The sequence below is a fragment of the Buteo buteo genome, chromosome Z, assembly GCF_964188355.1.
Source record: "Buteo buteo chromosome Z, bButBut1.hap1.1, whole genome shotgun sequence".
In the NCBI taxonomy this organism is placed as follows: Eukaryota; Metazoa; Chordata; class Aves; order Accipitriformes; family Accipitridae; genus Buteo; species Buteo buteo.
The window spans coordinates 31,999,768-32,021,775 of NC_134204.1; the positions used below are offsets into that span (position 1 = coordinate 31,999,768).

At 37.9% G+C, this 22,008-nt stretch overlaps 1 protein-coding gene across 5 annotated transcripts in view; it reads left to right on the forward strand.

Moving 5' to 3' along the window:
* RIC1 (RIC1 homolog, RAB6A GEF complex partner 1) overlaps positions 1-22,008 on the forward strand; it is a 57,448-nt gene that overhangs the window by 16,089 nt on the left and 19,351 nt on the right. For 3 of the 5 annotated variants that reach the window (XM_075021582.1, XM_075021585.1, XM_075021586.1), the window contains 6 exons: positions 2,139-2,215; positions 17,892-17,999; positions 19,142-19,284; positions 19,515-19,651; positions 20,644-20,735; positions 21,785-21,873. In XM_075021582.1, the coding sequence (XP_074877683.1) occupies positions 2,139-2,215; positions 17,892-17,999; positions 19,142-19,284; positions 19,515-19,651; positions 20,644-20,735; positions 21,785-21,873 (646 nt within the window). Of the gene's footprint in view, positions 1-2,138; positions 2,216-10,864; positions 13,065-17,891; positions 18,000-19,141; positions 19,285-19,514; positions 19,652-20,643; positions 20,736-21,784; positions 21,874-22,008 lie in introns of those variants that run through there. The other 2 variants (XM_075021583.1, XM_075021587.1) reach the window with 2 other exon arrangements.

The window sequence follows — 22,008 nt, forward strand, 5'->3', positions numbered from 1 at the left end:
AAATAAATCACTTTGCAGCATATGCTTTGAGGTAATTATTATTTGTATTGAAGGCAAACTTTGGTCTAGCATATAAGGCTTTATAAAATACCTCAAGTAGCTTTAATGGTATGCAGTTAAACAAACTTAAGCAGTTCTCACACTGTCATCATCCCCTAGCAATTCTAACTTCTTCTATACTGGTATACTCTATTGCTAAACTGTTGGTATATTTTCTAAACTGACCTTTTTTCCCTGATATTTTGTAGTTTCTTCTCTCATATTGCTGCATTTGTATTTTTTCCAGTGTTACTGGGAAATATTTTGTTCCTTGTCTAGATTAGTACATACACCTAAGGTAGCGGATTCTAGTAGTTAAACTTGTGAACTGGGTCAAGATGCTTCAATACAGAGAAATAAACAAGGCATTTGAGTCCTTCCCCTGTTACACACAGTCCTCTGATGGAGACCGCTTTTCAGTCTGCATTCCCATAGCTAAGGCGGAGCTTTATTAAACATCATAGCATATGAGAAACTATGTGGTGAAATCCCTTGAAAGGTACTGTATGCTTATACTTTTGGCTGTCAGAGATGAGAATGATCAGGGTACAGATGACAGTGATGGTTACTTTAGTAAGTTCATTGCAACACAGACATTTCTAAAGCAATCTGGAAACTTATGTGAATGAATATGATCAATTTGCAGGAAGCGTATGGTTGAGTGCTTCTGCATTTCATCCAGCTTTTCATGGAATTTGAGGTTCTATTTAGAAATGAACCTGTAACAATAGCAAGTTTGTTCTTTGAATAGTGTTCAGTAAGGCCCTTTGTACCTCAATATCAGTATAAAGATACTTCACAGTATTGTTTTACTTTTCTTTCCAGGATAAGATCACTTACAGGTTAAATATTTAATGATGTAACGGAAAGAACCTGTAAAGATGTTAGAAATGAGCATGTTTCTTTACCACATAATACCTGAACATGATATTACTGCACATAGAAAAGTTTCCATTTATTTTCAGCCTGTCTCAAGCTCACCAATTATGGTTCGGATTTTATTCTTGCATGAGAAAGATACTTGCTTTGAATGAGAATAGTTGCGTTTCTTGGACTTTGAAGCCAAACCGCAAATTTCTTTCATGATAAAGCATTATATTTGACTGGGGAAAAATATGGCATCTGTGAACTGATAAACTATGCTAACAAGAGGGTTACTTTTTCCTTTATTCAAAGAAAAGGAAACCAACTTTGCAAAGCAACTTGAAACCATTAATTTCAGTGCTTCTTGTCTCCAGTAATAGTGCTTTAGGTACATGCCCTGCCCATATTAAAATGATTGGATGGAAACACTTTAACCAAAATGCATTTGCCTTTTTGCCTGAAGGATAAATTTGTGCTTTAAACAAATCGTACTTCTTTGAACAACTAACCTTACTGGTCATCTGCCTCTCCTGTGCATATACAAACACTGGATCAGCTTCTAGTCATGACTGGAACACCTGATAACTAAATGATTTATATTTGTTCTCTGAATAGTGTTATAGTTTGAAGTCAGTCTTCCAGAATGACAGAATATGACTTGGGATTGAATTATAGTATAAATTTTTTCCAGACACTGGAAGATTTTGAAAAGGTGTTTTAATATCTAAGACACTGTGTGACATAAGGATTTTTGGAAAACTACCTGGATGACAAACATTGCGAGGCAGTGCCTAGCTTATTTGCACTGTGTAGTGTCCGTACTGTCCAAACACCTTGAGTTCTTGTTCTGAAGGCTTGCTACCTTCTACTACATGCTTTGTGCATTAATTCTCTTCGCTGGTGGGAGTTAGGTGTCCAGGTTCTAAATATCTGATGTAGCTGTCTGGTTTTATGTATTTATATGAATCAGAGGAAAATTTCTGCTGGACACATACGTCAGCAATGGTGTTTTTCCATTTTTCTACCTACTGAGTGATCTATTCAGTAGGCTTTAAGGGCTAGTGTGGATTTTACCCGGGATGAATTTGAACACACAGTTTTTTAGTGTATCTGAAACTTGGTATGAGTATGTATTAATGTTCAATATATGAGACATATGTAGAAATCGCAAGAATCTGTAGATTTTACTCATGCAGATGAACTAGACATATATCTTACCAGTGTTTCTCTTTCAGACTGCAAATGGATACATCTTATTTTTTGAAATCCCATCAGCAAGAGACAAGTATCTTTATGAGCCAATGTATCCCAAGTGAGTATTTTAAACTTCCTTTGCATCCCCACAGTGTGAAAAAATATGACTAGATAAGTCCTAAGCAGATTTTATGGTAAAAAATATTTCCTTCCAAAGTATGTTTTAAAACTTGATGAGTATATGAAGCATCATTCCTATGAGTTAGAGTCAGTTCAGAAGAGAATTTGGTCTAATTGGTTTGCTGTGTGCTGGTAAGATTCCTTAGGTCTATCTTATAAGCTCTCAAAATCCTAAATAGCAGGGTTAAAATTGTCTAATTTTATAATTTGAGGTAGTTTGTTGAATTCATGACCTGTAGCAAGCTTTAATTCCTTTTGAGTAACTCATGTTTCTTAGGAACTATTAGGGTGCAGTTTTTTATAGATTCCTCTCCGCTCCCCAACTTTGTAGTAACTTAGAAATTTTTGAAACAAATGGGAAATAAATTCTCAATATTTTGGAAAGAATACGAATCATTTTCAGTTAGAATATACATGTATTTTAGCTGCAGTGTGTTATGTTGTCATTATCTTATTTTTCTTACGGTGAATTGACAGAATTCTTTTTATGTGTATGTTGGATGTATTGTGGTTGACTTAGTTAACTTTAGATTTGGCAAAACTGGGAAATATATAGCACAAATTAAAACCCGAAGGGGTATATTTATATGTATCTGTGTGTGTTTAGATAGGCGGAATCCATAGTCAGTGACTGGATCAAATTTGTCCACAGGAATAATAAAACACCCTTGATTTCTCATTGGCTAGAAACTGCTTTTTTTCATATATCTCTATATATACCTTTGTCATTATGATGATGCTAGTCAACTTAAAATTAAGGTTTTTTTCATATTCATAAAACAAGTTAAAGTTCATTTGTGGGTGTCTCCAAATGGACATCTATGGGGAGTATTGGATAACCTATGATATACCACGTAAGAGGAAAATATTTTGATTTTTTTAAATCATAACTGTTAAACTGTGAACATTAAAAAAAAAATAATCAGGTCTTCATGAGTATTTAAATTTTAAATGTCTATTCTTTTACAAGTGCATATAGGAAGACATGACTTGGCAGGTAGTAAAATATTTTAAAGTGAGTTCTTGCTTCATTGAGTGGAAAATTCTGTGTGTGTTACTACTATAATGCATCTTGTGGCCTCTGAAATAACCCCCAAAGCTCTGGAATTAAATGGAATTTACTGTTGCAACTCACTTGTCTATTTTCCAAAAACTTAAGACATTACTTGCTTTTTCTGAGACCTGAATAGCATTTTTCAAACTGACTTTTCATATCTGTCATCATTTAAAAAAAAAAAAAAAGAAGCAGACAAGCTGTTGCTGCACCCTGTTGAAATAAGTAAAGGGTTAGTATGTCTTCAGCTGTACGTAATGCAAAAGACTAAAAATAGTTTATGGTATGTTCTTGTTCTGTTTGGAAAGTTGGGGTTTTTTTTATTGGCAAAATCTGAAAATATATGGAAATAAGTATAAAATATGAAGTAAGAGTTTAAAAAGAAGCTTTGAAAAGTTTGTTTAGACGTGCCACGTGTAGGAAGGTTTGGAAATATCTATTAAGCAGTCAATGACTAACCAGTCTCACTTTCATATAAAACATTGACAATCGATTTGTGTTGTCAACCTAAATTTGTGTTTTATGAAAAAAGTCTTTCTGTTAGCTGTGTGTTGAATGTTCAGGATTTGAAGATATATTTGTATAGCCCAAAAGGGTATAGTGCTGATTCTGTGGATGAATAAGACAAGGTGTTTGTCCCTAGAAAGTTTATGATAGTTGCTCACAGTCTCCTAAGACAAATGCATCTGCTTAACTTTAAGAAGATGAATGATCTCACTGAATTTAGTGGGATTACTAGTCTGTCTATATTTAGCCCTCAATTTTGAAAACCTACATAAAATTACTACTGTTTTGGTTATATTAGGTCAAAAGAAAGACACAAGCATTTGTGTGTGAATTATGCCTGCTGTGATTAACGTCTAATTATTCTATAAGCTATTACAATGGGATGAAATTTTTTTGGTGCAGATACAGTGCACTGCCTGTAGGCTGTTTGAGTAATTTGCTTTGTACATCAAGTACTAAACCACACCCCCCTGCCAAACCAAAAACCCAAACCAAAAAAACAGATAAACCCAAAATGAACAAACAGACAAACTAAACCAAAAGCCCAGAATTGAAACTTCTAACTTTCTTGTGGCATATGTTCATTTTCCAAAGACATTTTTTCACTGAAATGCTTGTATTTAATTTCTACTGGACTGAACAATACCAAATTAATTTTCCTAACTCTGAAGCCATTAAAAAAATCAGTGAAAGGCCTCATATGTGACTTGCCTTGTGCTTAAAAAGGGACATCTTACTGTTTTCTCCCACTGTAACAGTGTGTTCTTGGCTCCTTCCTCTGTGTTGGCAGCAGGGATTATGCAGCTGTGCCTTAAGTAAAGTCAGGTTGCTGACCCGATGGGGAAACTAAACCTGCCCATCTCCCGTCTTTGCCCCTCCCTATCCCCTGCCCCGGATTCCAGTAGCTTAGCTTGCAAGTTGGCATATAATAAAAGGCTGGCATTAGAAAATGGTGACCTTGTAGTAGCACTGAGTAGCAGCACTGGAAAGTTCAAAAACATGGAGTGACTGTTCAGTGATAGTCATATGATGATTCTCATATGATAGTTCATGATAAATCAGTTGCTTGCAACATTTTAACTCTCATGCAAATATTAATTACAATTTGTCCAGCTCTGTCTTACGTGGTTATTTACCTACGTTAGGCAAATTGCGTGGGAGGGTGGTGATTTTTGCAGAGAGCATAAAGATATAAGGCTGTCCATGCATTAATGCTGTGATAGGACAGCTGCTGGAAACAAGTCAGTAAAAACGCTGAAAAGGATGGACAAAAGGTTCAAATGTAGGTCTCCACACTTTGCATATTTGAGGTAAAGGTTTTTTTGTCTACCATTCTTCTCTTTGGACACCTCCACAACACACCAGAAAGTTAAGAGATCTTAATCAGTTGTGGGTTTTTGTTTGTTGTTGTTTTTTTGTTGGGTTGTGGGTTTTTTTTGGTAGTGAACACACTTAAGTCAGTGCTCCTAAAAGTTCTGTCTTATTCATAATTTTAAAAAGTAGAATAATTCTTAAAGTTGATGAACAGTCCATATCTACTAATTTTTTGAAAGCAGAATGAAGCCTGTTCTAGTATCCTTTCTTTAAATAAAAATGGCCAGTTCTGACAGAAATATAAAATTTCATTGTAGTGCCTACAAAAATAAAGGAAAACTCTCTTAATACAACTTCAGCTTGGACAGAATTCTTAAGCAGTGCAGGCCAACATAATGAGGTGGTTGTGCACTGGGAGTACACACCAGTAACGTTACCAGCTGTGCCAGAATCCTGGTGCAAGATTTCCTAGTTTAGTCAGTATCCTGAAGTTGAACTTGCAGCTAGATTTGATCCCATACAAGTGAAAACATTGAGAAAGGTTGTGTTTAAATTCTTCTGTCAGCTTAGCTCTCATTTAAATAAAATTTGTATATTTTACTGTAAGTAAAAAAAGAATGTCAGAAAAGTGGGTAATAAGGTATATGATAGACAGTCACTTTCGAGACGTTAGTTGTCTTCCAGATTGGTACACTGGTAGCTGCAGTAAAGTTATACTTTTATGTAGTGTTGTTATTTTTTAAATAACTGTTTTAAAATATCCTTGATAACAGTTTAGCCTTGATTTGAAGAAAAGGACCAAAAAAAGTTGCTGGAAATAAAAATCACACCTCATTTGTCCATATGGGAGAGGGGCATTTGTGGAAAAGTACAGTCCTTCTAGTTTATAGTTGTTATTACACAGAGTTGTTACTCTATATGGCTGTTGAGCAAGACGATCTAGAACAGCTTGCCTGTATTTGATCTGTTAACAGAACTATTCTACCATACAGTTATTGTGTAAACTGTAATTACACTTGCAAAAGTTTTTTGCTGGTACAGCTTGAACAAAATTCCTCAAGGTAAAAAAAAACAAACCCAAAACTGCATTGGAAGTGACAGAAACACTTTTGCCATTTATAACTCAACAGGCATTGCAGTATATCTAACCACAGTATGTGGGGTTTTATTTTAGCGCCAAGTCTCTCTCTTCTCTCCCAATCTAATCAACACAGGTGGAGTAGAAGAGCTAAAGTGTGAGTTGAGACTAAGCTCTCTGTCATCATGTTTGAATGCAAGATTCTCTGCTTCCCCTTATCTTTTAGTAGTGTGAAATAACCAGATTTTGGAACGGAAGGTTCAGTGAACTCCCCCTGTCCCCTGCTATTGTTTGTTTAAAAATGGACAGAATCAGAGTCCAGGAAAACAGATTTCCTGTTTAAAACTGCCTATTTGGCATGACTTCCTCCTTTTCATATCAACCTATTGTAATGGTCTTTATATTCTGAAATTTGGTGTTTTAGTGGAAGTGCTGGAATTCAGGATTATCAACGTTTGCAGCTGGAGCCCACAAAACCTTTTAAGTTTGTTCTGTCAATCACTGAGGGCATAGCTCCTACAAAATTGAGAATATATGAAATACTTTAAGATGGTTGAGTGGGAAATTCTTTTTAAACCCTAGCTATTTTATACCTTTAAAGGTTTAATCAGTTTAAAATCTACTTATGTAGATATGGTAAGGGTTAAGGAACTGACCTGTTCAGCATTATGTACATTTTATGTAAAATCTGTTATTAGATTAATGTGATAAAACAAGTGCTCATATCATAAGCATAGCATTCTGTCATGAATTCTGAGTATTTATATATAAAAAAGGGAAGCTTTTAAAATTTTTGCTGGCGTCAATTGATAGGTTTTGTCAAATTGTAATATTTTAGGAATTTTATGAATTGCAGTTGTTCAGTTGAAGGAAATACTTATGGCTCTGTCGATATTTCACTAGGAATTGCTAGTCTGTTCTTGGAGTGAACAGACATTCATGCTCAATGAAAACCTAAAGTATCCTGCTTAATTTGTTAGACTAAAAACAGGAAAAAAAGCAGTAATTGTGTGGGTTTTTGTTTTTTAAATTGAGCCAGAATAGTCTGCAGCTTCATTCCAGCTCTTGGAGACTTTGCTCCAGTTCAGAGCAGACTTGGAAGAGAATCAGGATTGGCTGTTAGCCCACATTCTGGGGTACTTTCCTGCAGTGAGCCCAAGTACAATGTCCTGCTTCAATTAGTTCAGTCTAATTTTACCACCATATTACTAAAGTTGTTGCAAGATAAAACATGAAGAAAACGTACATATGTACCATTATCTTACAATAACAGAATGGTAAAATAAAATTAATCTCCACCTGTGATATACTTAAGAAAAGTGTCAGTGCAGACAAGCAAATTTTTAGCTTTGTAAGCTGTGATAAGGTACAGTAATATTTTTTGGAGAAGTTTCCAAGGGAACTTGTACAGATATTCCTTTGTTTCACAGTGAAGAGATGTGTAACACCATCACAGTAGAGGCTTCCCTGTACTGAACTGATAGTTATTTCTGTTTAGAGTTCTGTCAAGGAGAGTGACTTAGGATTTGTCACTCAAAGAGGCAGCGTGCAGTGACTTAACGCTGAGGATACTTTTGCCTTTAAAAAAGAGAAAACCTAAAAAACTTTACATGGTTAATAAACTAAACATGGTAATTGGAGATTCTTTTTGCCTCAGATTTCCTCGTATTCTCAAGCGGAGCCTGCATTTGAGGGGTGGGGGAAAGTGATATGAATGTTGTGTAAATTTAGAATGAGACCTCAGTGCTATAGATTTTTAAGTACCTGAAAATACTTTAAAAATTGAAGTTATTTTCTAACCAATATGGGCATGTAAACAAGCTAGTATTTTATATTCTGGTTTACAATGCTGTATTGTTGCTTATACGTCTGGTTACTGTATTCATGTCCTACTCTTTCTGGCACTTCTCAAAGTTTTTTCCTTTTTTATAGCATGTTGGTTTATAGGTGCCATAAATTACCTCATCAGTGGGGATTTTTTTCCTGATTCAGCGGACTTAAGATTAGTGTGTACAAAGGTTTTGAACTTTAAACTCTGCAAGGGTAACTGATGAGGTGTACAGTTAATTAACTTAGCAAATAATTTTTGTTCAGAATTAAGCTTGTGCTAAACTTTAGCAGTGTGGTTTTCCCCATAAGTTGTGTTTGGCATTGGTTGGAAAATGTATTTTTAAAACTAGATTAGTTGTAGAATTTTTATTAACCATTATGGCACTTGCTAGCCCTTGATGTGGTTCAGGAGGTTTAAAATGTCATCAAGAAGTCTTTGCAACTGGAATAATAATTTGATAAACCATTTAGCTTTTTTACATGAATAATTGATTAATATGCTAGCTAGTTTTTTCTCTTCTTAAACCACAGAAACCTGTTACTACCTAATTGCATAGAAAAGGCTGTGCTAAGAATTACTTTTCTAAACTGTTATTCATTCTTTATAGTTGTTTCCATAGACTCTCTTTAAAGTTTTATTTGTCCAGCTCTTGCCAATCTGTGTGTGTATAGCTCTGGATCCAGCCAGACATATTTCATCTTCTGCTGGTGACTGCCTGCAGTGTATGGTGGAGAGATGCAGGTTTAGGGCTGAGAAGAAGCTAAGAAGTGTGGAAGAAGTGTGGAAATCAGAGCTTATAGTGTAACTTGTTTTACTTCTTTAAGAACCATTCCTAAAAAGCACAGCGGGCAGTGAATTGTTAGTGAAGAATCACACGTTTAGAGGTGATGCAGGCTTTTTGAATCAGGTACAAAAAAAGTTAAGTCCTTAGCTGTACAGACAATTCACTAACTGAAGTCTTCACGTGAGCCATTTTAAAACAGTTAATAAATATTGTGTAATCGTGCTAACGCAACAGTAATGGCTGTTGTCAGTTTTTTGCTTTTGTGCCTTCAAGGAGAGAATCTCAGTTCTTGGTGGTGTAAATTCATTTAGAAACCTTGTTTGCCCTGTTTTTCGCACATGTATAATGCTTTTAATAGTTGAAACATAACCCAGAGATCTGCCCTGAGGCTGGATAATATGAGTGGCAGGGTGTGGGGGATAGTATGGGCAAGTATGTAGGACAGTGAGCACCTCCAGTGTTTTGGAACTTTACCTCTGAACAAGTGCAGAATCCAGAAAAACTAGTAAGATGTTTGGAAGTATGCTGTCACGCTGGCAGTTCCAGAGACACACAAATAACTGCAGTGTGCTGGGGCCTGGCCTATACCTATTGAGCCCTGTTCAACACTATTCAATACCCTCAAGGAGAAGAGAAGGTCTCTGGATCTCACAACAAAACTGCAGCTACTCCAACCCTGGAGGCAGCCACTGCAGCTGAACCAGAGAACCAGCCTGTGCCAGTATCAGTTGCCTCCATACAGAAGAAGAAATATACAAAAAAAATCAGCGTGCTAGGGTTATCATGGGACCAGCAGGAAGAAGCAGAACCAGAGGTAAAATCAGTGTGCTAGGGTTATCATGGGACCCGTAGGAAGAAGCAGAACCAGAGGTAATCATGCGATCCCTATCCCTGAATGAGCTGTGGGATATGTGAAAAGATTTCAGCTGTTGTCCAGGAGAACACATTATCAGCTGGCTGCTTAGATGCTGGGACAATGGGGCTAGTAGCCTGGAATTGGAGGGTAGGGAAGCCAAGCAGCTGGGATCGCTTTCTAGGGAAGGTTGTATTGATAACGCAATTGGAAAAGGGACACAAGTCCTCAGCCTCTGTAGGTGACTCCTGTCAAGCATGAAGGAAAGGTACCCCTTCAAGGAAGATGTTATATGTCAACCAGGCAAGTGGACCACCATGGAGAGAGATATCCAGTACCTGAGGGAATTAGCTGTGCTGGAGATGATTTATTATGACCCAGACAATGCACAATCACCCAGAGATCCAGGCATGGACTATTGTGGCCTGAATGAAGTCACACCACCACTGAATGCTGCTGTGCCAGACATGCTAGAACTTCAATATGAACTGGAGTCCAAGGCAGCCAAGTGGTGTGCCACAATTGATATTGCTAATGCATTTTTCTCAATCCCTCTGGCAGCAGAGTGCTGGCCACAGTTTGCTTTTTCACTGACCTCAGTATCTGCATAGGTGTTTCTCTCACATTCTACTCCTCTCCTCCACTGCAGGTTTCCCCTTCTTAAATATGTGATCCCAGAGGTGCTAGCACCATTGCTGATGGGCTCAGCCTTGGCCAGAGGCGGGTCCAGCTTTGAGCTGGGGAAGCTTCTAGCAGCTTCTCACAGGAGCCACCCCTGTAGCCTCTTCCCCACTATCAAAACCCAGCCACACAAACCCAGAAAAAAATGGCAAGATGGACATCATGAGAGCCCAGTGAATGTGATCAACAAAATAGCAGCTATGTCTCCACTGACTAACAAAAAGGGAACACAAGCTTTCTTAGGCATTGTGGGTTTTTGGAGGATGCATATTCCAAATTATGGTCTGATTGTAAGCCCTCTCTCTCAAGTGACCCAGAAGAAGAACCATTTTAAATGGGGTCCTGAACAACGACAAGCCTTTGAACAAATTAAATGGGAGATTGTTCTGCAGTAGCCCTTGGGTCTGTCCAGGCAGGACAAGATGTTAAAAATGTGCTCTATACCGCAGCTGGGAAGAATGGTCCTACCTGGAGTCTGGCAGAAAGCGCTGTGGGAGACCTGAGGACAACCCCTAGGATTTTGGAGTCAGGGATATTGAGGATCTGAGGCTCACTATACTCCCAACAGAAAAAGAGATACTGGCAGCTGCCTCGGAAGCGGTTGGTGCTGAAGCACAGCTCCTCTTAGCATCCTCACTGCCGGTGCTGGGCTGGATGTTCAAAGGGAAGGTTCCCTCTAAACATCATGCAACTGATGCCACATGGAGTAAGTGGGTCGCACTGATCACACAATGAGCTTGCATAGGAAACCCCAGTCACCCAGGAATTTTAGAAGTGATCACAGACTGGCCAGAGGGCAAAGATTTTGGAATATCACTAGAGGAGGAGGTGACCCATGCTGAAGAGGCCCCACTGTATAAAAAACCACCAGAAAATAAGAGGCAGTATGCCTTGTTTACTGATGGGTCCTGTCACATTGTAGGAAAGCATTGGAGGTGGAAGGCTGCTGTGTGGAGTCCCACACGACAAGTTGCAGAGAACTGGTGAAGGAGAAGGTGAATCAAGCCAGTTTGCAGAGGTGAAAGCCATCCAGCTAGCTTTAGACATTGCTGACCGAGAAAAATGACCAGTGCTCTATCTCTGTACTGACTCATGGATGGTGGCAAATGCCCTCTATGGTTGGTTACAGTAATGGAAGCAGAGCAACTGGCAGCGCAGAGGTAAACCCGTCTGGGCTGCCGCACTGTGGCAAGATATTGCGTCCCAGCTAGAGAATTTGGTTGTAAAAGTGTGTCACGTAGATGTTCATGTACACAAGAGTCGGGCCACTTAAGAACATGAAAATAGCCAGCAGGTGGATCAGGCTGCTAAGATTGAAGTGATTCAGGTGGATCCGGACTGGCAACATAAGGTTGAATTATTTATGGCTCGGTGGGCCCATGACACCTCAGGCCATCAGGGAAGAGATGCAGCATATAGATGGGCTCGTGACTGAGGGATGGACTTGACCATGGATAGTATAGCATAAGTTATCCGTGAATGTGAAACATGCTGCAATTAAGCAAGCCAAGTGGCTAAAGCCCCTGTGGTATGGAGGGCGATGGCTGAAATATAAATATGGGAAGCCTGGCAGATTGACTATATCACACTCGCACAAATCCGCCAAGGCAGGCGCCATGTGCTTACAATGGTGGAAGCAACCACCGGGTGGCTGGAAACATATCCCGTGCCCCATGACACCACCTGGAACACTATGCTGGGCCTTGAAAAACAAGTCTTATGGCAACATGGCACCCCAGAAATAATTGAGTCAGACAATGGGACTCATTTCCGAAACAACCTCATAGACACCTGTGCCAAAGAGCATGGCATTGAGTGAGTATATCACATCCCTTATCATGCACCAGCCTCCAGGAAAATCAAACAATACAATGGACTGTTGAAGACTACACTGAGAGCAATGGGGGGTGGGACTGTCAAACATTGGGACACCCATTTAGCAGAAGCCACCTGGTTAGTCAACACGAGAGGACCTGCCATTCAGGCTGGTCCTGCCCAATCAGAACTTTATGTACTGTAAGAGGGGATAAATTCCCCACAGTGCACATGAAGAGTATGTTAGGGAAGACAGTCTGGGTCACTCCTGCCTTAGACAAAAGCAAACCCAACCATGGGATTGCTTTTGCTCAAGGACCTGAGTGCACTTGGAGCGTGATAAGAAAGGATGGGGAAGTCAGCTGTGTGCCTCAAGGGGGGGTTGATGTTAGGTGAGAATAGCCAATGAATTAAATTGTGTGATGTTAATTGCTATATAAACCTGCCACTGTATGTCATCATTACTATAGTTGTGCTATGCTATATCAATGCTATTACAGTTAGAATCACCTAGATTAAGGAAGAATGAACTTCGATAAAACTGAGGCAAGTGCAGTAGTGACGGGACCAGAACCAACTTCAGCATGCAACAGTCCAACATTACACACCATACTCCTGCTGCGCCCAATGTCACCCACCCGCCGCACTGCACCGAAGCCCAATCCCGCTCTGCTGACTAAGCGGACTTCACAGCACCCTTCCTGCCCAGACAGACTTGTGACAGATGGAGCCCAAAGTGGTGGACTGAATGAACTCAACCCATAGACTAAAGGAATGATCCCTGTCCCTCTCCCTCTCACTGTCCCGGCCCCGCCCCTCTCTCTCTAAGGACAGGAAAGGTGGTGGTGGTGAAGTGGGATCCGTTGGAAGGTATGGGACCTGAGCATGACATAAATGGTATAGAATAAAGGGTGGATTCTGTCCTGGTTTTGGCTGCGATAGAGTTAATTTTCTTTCTAGTAGCAGGTGTAGCGTTAGAGTTTGGATTTAGTGTGAGAATAATGTTGATAACACACAGATGGTTTTGATTGTTGCTAAGTAGTGTTTATACCAAGTCAAGGATTTTTCAGCTTCTGATGCCCAGCCAGCAAGAAGGCTGGAGAGGCAGAAGAAGTTGGGAGGGAACAGAGCCAGGACAGCTGACCGAAAACTGGTCAAGGGATATTCTGTACCATGTGGTGTCATGCCCAGTATATAAACTTGGGGGAGTTGGTGAGGGGGGAGGGCAGCTTGCTGCTCCAGAGCTAACTAGGCATCAGTCAGTGAGTGGTGAGCAATTGCATTTTGTGCATCACTTGTATATACCAATCCTTTTATCATTATTATTGTTGCTTTATTATTGTTGATACTGTCATTAGTATTTCCTTTCTGTCCTATTAAACCATTCATATCTCAACTCACAAGTTTTACTTTTGTTTTCCCTGATTCTCTCCCCCATCCCAGTGTACAGGGGAGTGAGCAAGCAGCTGTGTGGTGCTTAGTTGCTGGCGGGGGTTAAACCACAACACCATTTTAGTAGCAACAATTAAGAATATCATAGCTCCAAAGTAGTGTAAAAATATTTTACCTTGTTTGTATCAATTATTAGTTCTAAAGGTATTTACTGATGAACAAGTGTGGACTCTTTAATATTTTTTTCAGTAAAATGTCTCCATTACATCCCAAGCAGCTGCAATTTGACTAGTGGGAATGGATGCTACTGACTTGTTTGTTGTCTGTTTGTTTGGTTTTTTAGTTAATGAGTTAACTCCAATTAGTTATCTGCCATTAGGCACACTAAATTTTTTTGGAAGCATAGTATTTGTTGACTGTGAGAGCATCTCTGAACTTTTCTAAACTATTATCCAGACATAACAGCTATCTATATTACTATGATTACCCCAGATAGTAAAGTGGAAACTTAAATCCTAATCTAATGCTATTTTTACCTCTGGAGTAGGATTCTCCAGTAATAAGCAGAGAACAGTGAACACTATTTTGAAATACTTAGAACAGACTAAAAAAGATGATGTGTTATATACCTTAATTGCAAATTATAATGAAGTCTTTAAGTACCTCTGTTCAGATTCTGCTGTAATTAACTTCCTAAGTATTTCTTAGTTTCTTCTGCTAGCAGTGACTAAGTCTGGGAATCGATATTACTGACTGAGTTTTGTCTGTGGATCACGCTGTATCACTTAACCACTGTGCATGTAGTGGAGGACATGAAGTGCGGTACTGTGTTGCTAGAAAAATTAGCTGGCTGATGTCCTGTTTCCTCCCTGAACCTCACCCCACCCCAGATAACAAACTCCAAGGAGAGTCTTCCTCCCAGTTCAGGGGAGGCTAGCTGATGATATTTTTGCATGGTGCTGCCTCTTTCTTGAATTTAGGATGCTTAAGGTTTGTTGTTTGGGGTTGTTTTTTTGGGAGGGGCGGGGGGGCATTAAATACACTTCTTCGTTTTCTTATTGTTGCATCTTGCATCATAGTTTGAGCTGACAGTTTTTTCTTCTGAAGAACCAAAGTGTTACTTCCAGAGCCAGTTCTTCCCTTGTAAGAGGATCAAATGAATACAAAAAAATCATGGCTTCATGCTAAGAATTTTAGCAATTCACTTATTTATAGGCTTCTCTTTCATTTGGGGGAAATCAGGTTAGAACTGAGCAGCAGGAGAAAGTTATTGTGGGGAATGCTGAGAGAATTGGAGTTGGGAGAAAGAGGGCAAGCCCTTAAGGTGGCCTTATGTTTGCCATTCCTCTACCCTTATTTAAAATGTGATTCATGAGGTACGGTTACATAGCCTTTCAACATGTGAAAGATTTTTTGTTACACCATATAGTGCTCTGTTTTCTGTGAACAAACATATCACTGATGTCATGCTAAATAGGGAACAGAGAATGAACCTGGTGATTTCAAAAATACACCCTGATCTTCAAATCAAGATCTGAAACTTCCCTATAAACCTTGTGTTCTACCTTTAAAAATACAGCCTGGCATTCCTAATCTTTCCGTGTTTGGGGTTTTCTTGGATTGCAGATGTAGTGGGAGATTCTTCATAATTCTGAGTGTTGAGAGATTTTTATTCACAGGTTTAGTTACATTAACAGATGCCATGCTAATAGAAGTGAAGTAATTATATTTGTTTCCACATGCAGCTAGTCGGTCACTGGAATGTGTCGGTTCCTCTCTATTCTTGTGCAAAAGCAAGCTACTTAAAGTTTGGCTACAACAATAGCAGATGCCGATGTGGCAACCCAGACCAAACATTCTTTCCTTCTTCCGTCAGCAGTGCACATTCTTCGTTTAAAGGTCAAAGTTAACTAGTAAGGCTGATTCATGCAGATGTGGACTATATGAACCCAGTGTACTTTTGATTGCAGCCCTTTTGCACCCATAGTAAGGGTTTCTTTGAATCAATGAATTTGACGTAATCACAAGCAATGAATTAAAATGCTGGCATTTTGGAGTTTCAGTCGTGATGGTAGTGCCTCAGTGGAAAAAGATATACTCCGCAGATGGTAACAAATTTGCCGAAACTAGCTCATGAAACTGAAAATATTCAAATGTTCTTGCAAATTATTTTTATCAAAGTTGTTTGAAGAAAAAGAAGCCTGCCCATATGGAGAGTTGAAATTTCTCTTCCCGGAAAGATGTCTTTTAAACCATATTATTCCCATTCTGGCTTTATAGTTTGTGCTGTGCAGACACTGTGTTTATACTTCGTTATATACCTCAGTCAGTTACAACAGGCATGTTACACGGTGTGTTATACATATATAACAGTAACATTTATGCATTACACAACCGTTTTGTCTCAATTTTAGTAATTTGCTTACAAGATTTGGTTGTACCACTGATTCTTGATGACGCAGTCATTTCATCTTGATTGGGAGTATACTGTCTGGACCTGTATGTCCAGATGGGTTGAAAGGCATGTCTCCAAACACCTGCGGTTTTGTAAGTGTTTCTTCAACCCACAGGATGCTGCATTGCAGATAGTGACATAGAGATTAGAAGGAATTAATCCTGTATGATACACATTTTATCTGTGAAATCCCTGACTCTAAAAGATACCAGGCCAAATCAGGTGGATTTGGCTTCATGAACTTCAAGAAAGGCAGTCTCATTTGCTGTTTTAAAAAAACCCCACAACATCCCCACAACACTAGTATTAACTAGTCACCTTTTTAAAATTTTTTTTTTTAATTTCAGGCCTCCTGTCAGTCCATGATAGCTAGTTTACATGAAGGGCTGTTCTTTCCCAAGACACCTGTATTTTGTAATTAATTGCCTTTTGAAATGCAAACCAAACATGTTAATAATTTAATGTTTATACAAGTTACCATCTGTAGGTGGTAGATTAACTAACCCTACAGTAATTTTTCTCATTTTTTGCTATAATCTTTCATGGTCACCTTACATCTGCTAACTCCAGAATGTCAAAGGTTGCCTTGGCCTTACCTTAGCTAGCATATATCTTTGTCCTTGCTGGATAAGAAAAGGTGTAGTATCCATCAAAGAATAACAGATGTGAACTTTGTGTTTTCTATAAAATGGTAGTAGAATAAGGCACTTGTCAACTGAGATAACCAAGACAGAAAAGAGATTGAGGTATCTTTGTGGTGTCAAACTTACCTAAAACTGCAGCTGCTTTGATTTCTGCCATGTCTTAGGCAGTTGCATTGGCTGCCCTGCCTGGTGTAAAATTAAAGAAGTGTTTTGTCAGTTAAGATTCAGGTAAAGGTTACATAGATTTGTGTATGTATCTGTTGTTTCTGACTAATGAAGTTATACTAAACTCTTAAGTTGTCTGCAATGTCTGTTTCATGCATGAAGTGCACTTTTTACTAGCATAATGCTGATGACATGGGTGAACTGGATGATATGTTACAATACTTAGGATTGTAGATCAGTTCTCATTTAAGAAAAAAAAAGTTAATGAAATGCATGGCACATCTGATAACCCAGACAAATAAGAAATACTTTAATGATGCTGTGTTGAGTTTTAAAAATAACTGCATTTCATTAGAGAACGAAATGTGAAATTTATAGTGAGGAAAATAAAAATTGGAAGCTTTCTACATCTAGAAGTTGATACTGTGTAATGGTCTTTAAAGGAAGAGAATCAGTGCTCAGTCATGTCTTTTCTTAGTAGGTCTTAGGTTTATTGTTAATTTGTTATAGGGAGATACTTTCTTATGAATTACTGTAATAAATGTCTTACCTGTTAGGTTATGCATGCTGAATTAATAGTATGGACCTTGATCTGGCAAAAGGAACTGGAGAAACATGTACATTTTACAGTCTATAATATCTGTAATGCATCTTGGCAAAGAATGAATTGGAGATACTTAAAAATTCAACACATAATGGAAACAGTGGAATACCATTTTATTGAATCAGAATTTGCATTAATATATATAACTTATTTTGGGATTATTAAGATGGGCTGCACAGCTATTGTAGTGTTCATTTTCTGTTCATTGTCTTATTTTGCTTGCATACTCTTCATAGGCATATAGGATGATAACGACAGACTAAACTTTTTGCACTAAAATGATGTTCTAGATATTAAGTGCTGCTTTGTGGCAGGTTGCATGAGTGCCTAGTGTATATATATGTAGAGGGGGCAAAAAAACATGGGAATGTAAATCAGTAACTTACCTCTTTTGAGGGACATCTTGTTTCAGTTGTAGTATTTCTCTTTTATTTTAGAGGAAGCCCACATCTGAAGGGAACCCCGCATTATAAGGAAGAACAATGTGCTCCTTCATTAAATCTAGAAATGAAGAAAGTGCTGGACTTGCAAGCCTCTATCACAAGGTATGCTCACTAATTCTGTCTTAAGAATTTCTTTGCATATAGCAGTTACTTGTTCAAAAAGTGAAGGGGAAACTAGATGGAAAAAAACTTCTAGTAAGTTTTTAGACTTGTTAATAGTAAGGACTAATAGTTACTAATAGTAAGTTACTAATACTAAATTTAAGGATATGAAAAAGTAAATTGCTGTTTAATAATTCTTTCTTTCTGTGCTTGGCTATACTGATATTTTTAGCATATAGAAGTATATAGCACATGTATGTTCAGTATTACATTACGTTACTATAAATGTGTTTCTCCTTGGCCTCAGAAGTATGGATTAGAGATTTCATGGAGACGTAGATACATAAGAGCAAGACTGTATGTAGCATTTCAACGTTTCTCCAGCTGCCCACAGAGGGTCCCTATTTGTCCTGGAAAAACTTTTTGTTTATCTCTTCCATTTTGTGGTGATTGCCTTCCCTATAAAATAAGCTTTGAACATGCCAAATAAGTGTGTGTGAACAGTTAGTGAAACTGTGTGGCACTGGCGTGGGGTAGAAAATTAACAAAGTGCAATCTGGGAAGAGGCCCATAGGAGAAAATGGATGTTTGAAGAAATACAGTATATGCTGAAAAAAGATTTCCTAGGAAGCTGGAGGTCATTGTCTGCATGCAAACAGATTAACAGTAGTTTTCAGAATTTTTGAGATGTTTGAGGAAGGATTTAGGAGAACTCTAATTTCTGCTTAATCAGTGAGCTTAGACTGTGGGTTAGAAAGTGTTGTGGATTTTTTACAGCCTAGGCAATATTGGTAATTTTCTAGGATGAGTGAACTGTTGGTAACAATGTCTTACGTTTAATCAAAAGTATTAAAATGATCTTCAGCAGTTTCTATACCAGTTAAATAATTACTCTAACAATACAGACCTGTTAAAGAACTCTGATTCCTGGAGAAAAATAGAGACATATACCATAGTTTGTCAGCTTGGTAACTTTACTGTCTAGATGATTTAGGCACTTAATTTGTAACTTATTTGATGTAACTTCTCAACATAGTTGCTGATAGAGGAGGCAGTAAGTTGGTGTTTATGACATTAATTGATTTTTCTGTGACATTGATTTGAGATGCAGTTTTTCAGAGAATGACAAATACATATGTTAGTTTGCAGTCCATGTTAGAGGATCTACTTGTTGCTACTGCTGATGGATTTCTCCATCTCGTTCACTGGGATGGTATGACCAATGGAAGGAAGGCCATCAACCTATGTACAGTTCCATTTTCTGTGGACCTGCAGTCTTCTCGAGGTAAGTTTTGGGGTTTTTTATTGCTTTTGATAGTTAACTATTTGCAAAATACCATCTAATATAAAATATTATCTCTGTTCTCAAGCAGAGATGAGAAAAATGTGCCTTTTATAAACGTGAACAAAATAGCTTGTTTAAATTGTTTTTTTCTGTGAAGTAATAAGAAAACAACTGAAAAGGCTGTTGGCTTGCAATATCACTGTGTTTTTAAATTAATCTTGTTTTCTCAGCAGGTTCATTTTTGGGCTTTGAAGATGTTTACATCAGAGATATGGAATACTGTGCCACGCTTGATGGTTTTGCTGTTGTTTTTAATGATGGCAGAGTTGGTTTCATTACACCAATGTCAAGTAGATTCACCGCTGAGGTATATTTCCTTTAGTATTTCTAGCATGTACTCTACAATGAATGTGTTTTCCTTGGTCTCTGCATTTCAGTTAGCTTTCTACTTTAAATTCTGTTCAGCTGCAATGAAACTAAAATTTAGCAACTGCTTAGGAGATATCATAAGAAAAAGACTATATTTCATGCCATAATTTGAACTAGATTGTTCTAGGGCTAGTAGTTATCTATGGGAGGGCATAATTGACAGTAGATTTAATTTTAGTTTATTGCTTCAAAATGTCATTATAGTTCTGAGATTTTCTGTCTTTGTGACAGGCTTCCTGTTGCTGGTTGTAAGTGGGGTGATAAGAAGTGGTTTCTCCTATTGGCAAAGTATCATAAGTGCTATTTCTAGCTTTTAGCCGTAATCAAGGCTAACTATTCTTACAGTGACAAACATACTTCAGAATTTTTTTAAAGGAATCTTTTCCAAGTTAGGTGTTTTCTTACCTGTAATTCAGCCTACAAACAGTACTATATTTTGTCATTAGATCTCTTTAATTTAATTACAGAAAACCCAGCAGGATTTGTGTAGTCTGTCTGAAACTCCTTCACACACTTAACAATACCTGCAACTTGAGCTGTTGCAGATGGGAGTTTATTTTCCTGTTTTGTGTTTTGTCTTTATCCTCAGTACCATCTACTGATTTTTTAATGCAGTATCAGGGATATTCTTGCCTTATATGTATTGACTTGCTTTGGTTATTTAGAGCTCTGATAAACAGTTTCCTTACATACTGGCATGTTTCTGTAATTTTTATTAAGAACAATGAAACCAATTTTACATATACTGGATTTTGTTTATCTGAGCCATGTCAATTAATCTTGACGTTTGCAATAGAAATTTCTTGAGGAGATGAGGGTCAACTGGCAGATCTGTAATATGGCATACATGGGTAGCACATGGGTAGAAGCTGACTAACATGAATGAAAGCACTGTTAAACAAAAAATTCTGTGAATTGCTTTCTTTACAGCAGCTCCATGGTGTTTGGGCACAAGATGTGATTGACGGAACTTGTGTGGCAGTAAATAACAAATACAGGCTAATGGCATTTGGATGTGCCAAGTAAGTTTTGTAAGGCTGGTTCAATGGGGAGGAAAATGATTTCATTATAAAGCTTAAGTACTATTCTTAACAAGTTGTGTTGCAAGAGCTGTAAAGATGAAAATGGTCAGTCTTCTTAGAGATTGTATAATCTGCTCTGTCAAGAGGGTATAGGGAAGAAATTATTGCCTGCTTGAACTGCAGTTGAAATTGGTGCTTGCTGTTTAGCTTTGGAAAAAAATAGAAAGGTGACCGGACCAGTAGTGAGAATTGGAAAGTGCTGCTGTTGCAGTTAATCTGAAAGCAAGATTATAAAGTCAGTTTTAAGCAGTTAATCATAATGATATTGGAGAAGAATCAGCACTTTGCACCCAACTGAGAAAATGCTCTGTGAAGTGTTTGATTTGGTCAGGAAAAATGTTGCCTGTTTGTCTAACTTTGAATATAAATTAAATGTTTCAAAAGTGCTCTTAGTTGTGGTTTTTTGCTTACTGTTCCTTCAAGACAGTTCCTCCTTGTATAATACTGCTTCAGCTGGTCTAGAGTGTAGCTTTTTTTTTTTTAATTGTATTTTATTTGTTTTCTAAAATGTTCCAAAAGGTCTGGGCAGTTCAGTCTTCAACTGTCTTCTTAAGAAATAGTATTCTCAGTTGTAGTAACAATGCAGTGTGTTGGTATTTGCCTCTGAAACAGAAATAATTACTGTAATTCATTGATGTTGGTATGCATTAGTACACTCCTGATGAAACTTTAGTACTAAGTGAATACTAACTTCCCTCGTATAGTTGGAAGCTCTAAACATACCTGGATTGTGTGTGCATATGTATTTCAGAAAATGAAATAGTCTTAGTGCATTGGTTATTATAGGCTGGTGTTTTGGGCCCTCCACTGCCTTCTGGAAAGTATCTTATAAAGTTGTTTCATAAAATTCTTTTGAGTGTTACTTGACACAATGTTTCTGTTCTAGATAAATTTGGTATTGGTGAGAAAAAAGCAGCTTTTATTAACCCCCTGAAACTGATGAGAAATCCAAATGGTCTGTAGTCTAAAGCATGTGTAATCTCTTCCAGCGGCTCTGTGCAGGTTTATACAATAGATACCACCACTGGTGCCATGCAGTTTTCTCATAAATTGGAGCTGACACCAAAACAATATCCTGGTGAGCTACTTTTGTTGTTAGAATTTTCCAGCTGTTTTTAAGGTGTTAAAAGAATATTTTTATCTTTGGCTAGTTAACAAGTGTTTGTTGTTTGCATTATCACTGATGGGATTAGTATTTACTCTTCTGTGTTTG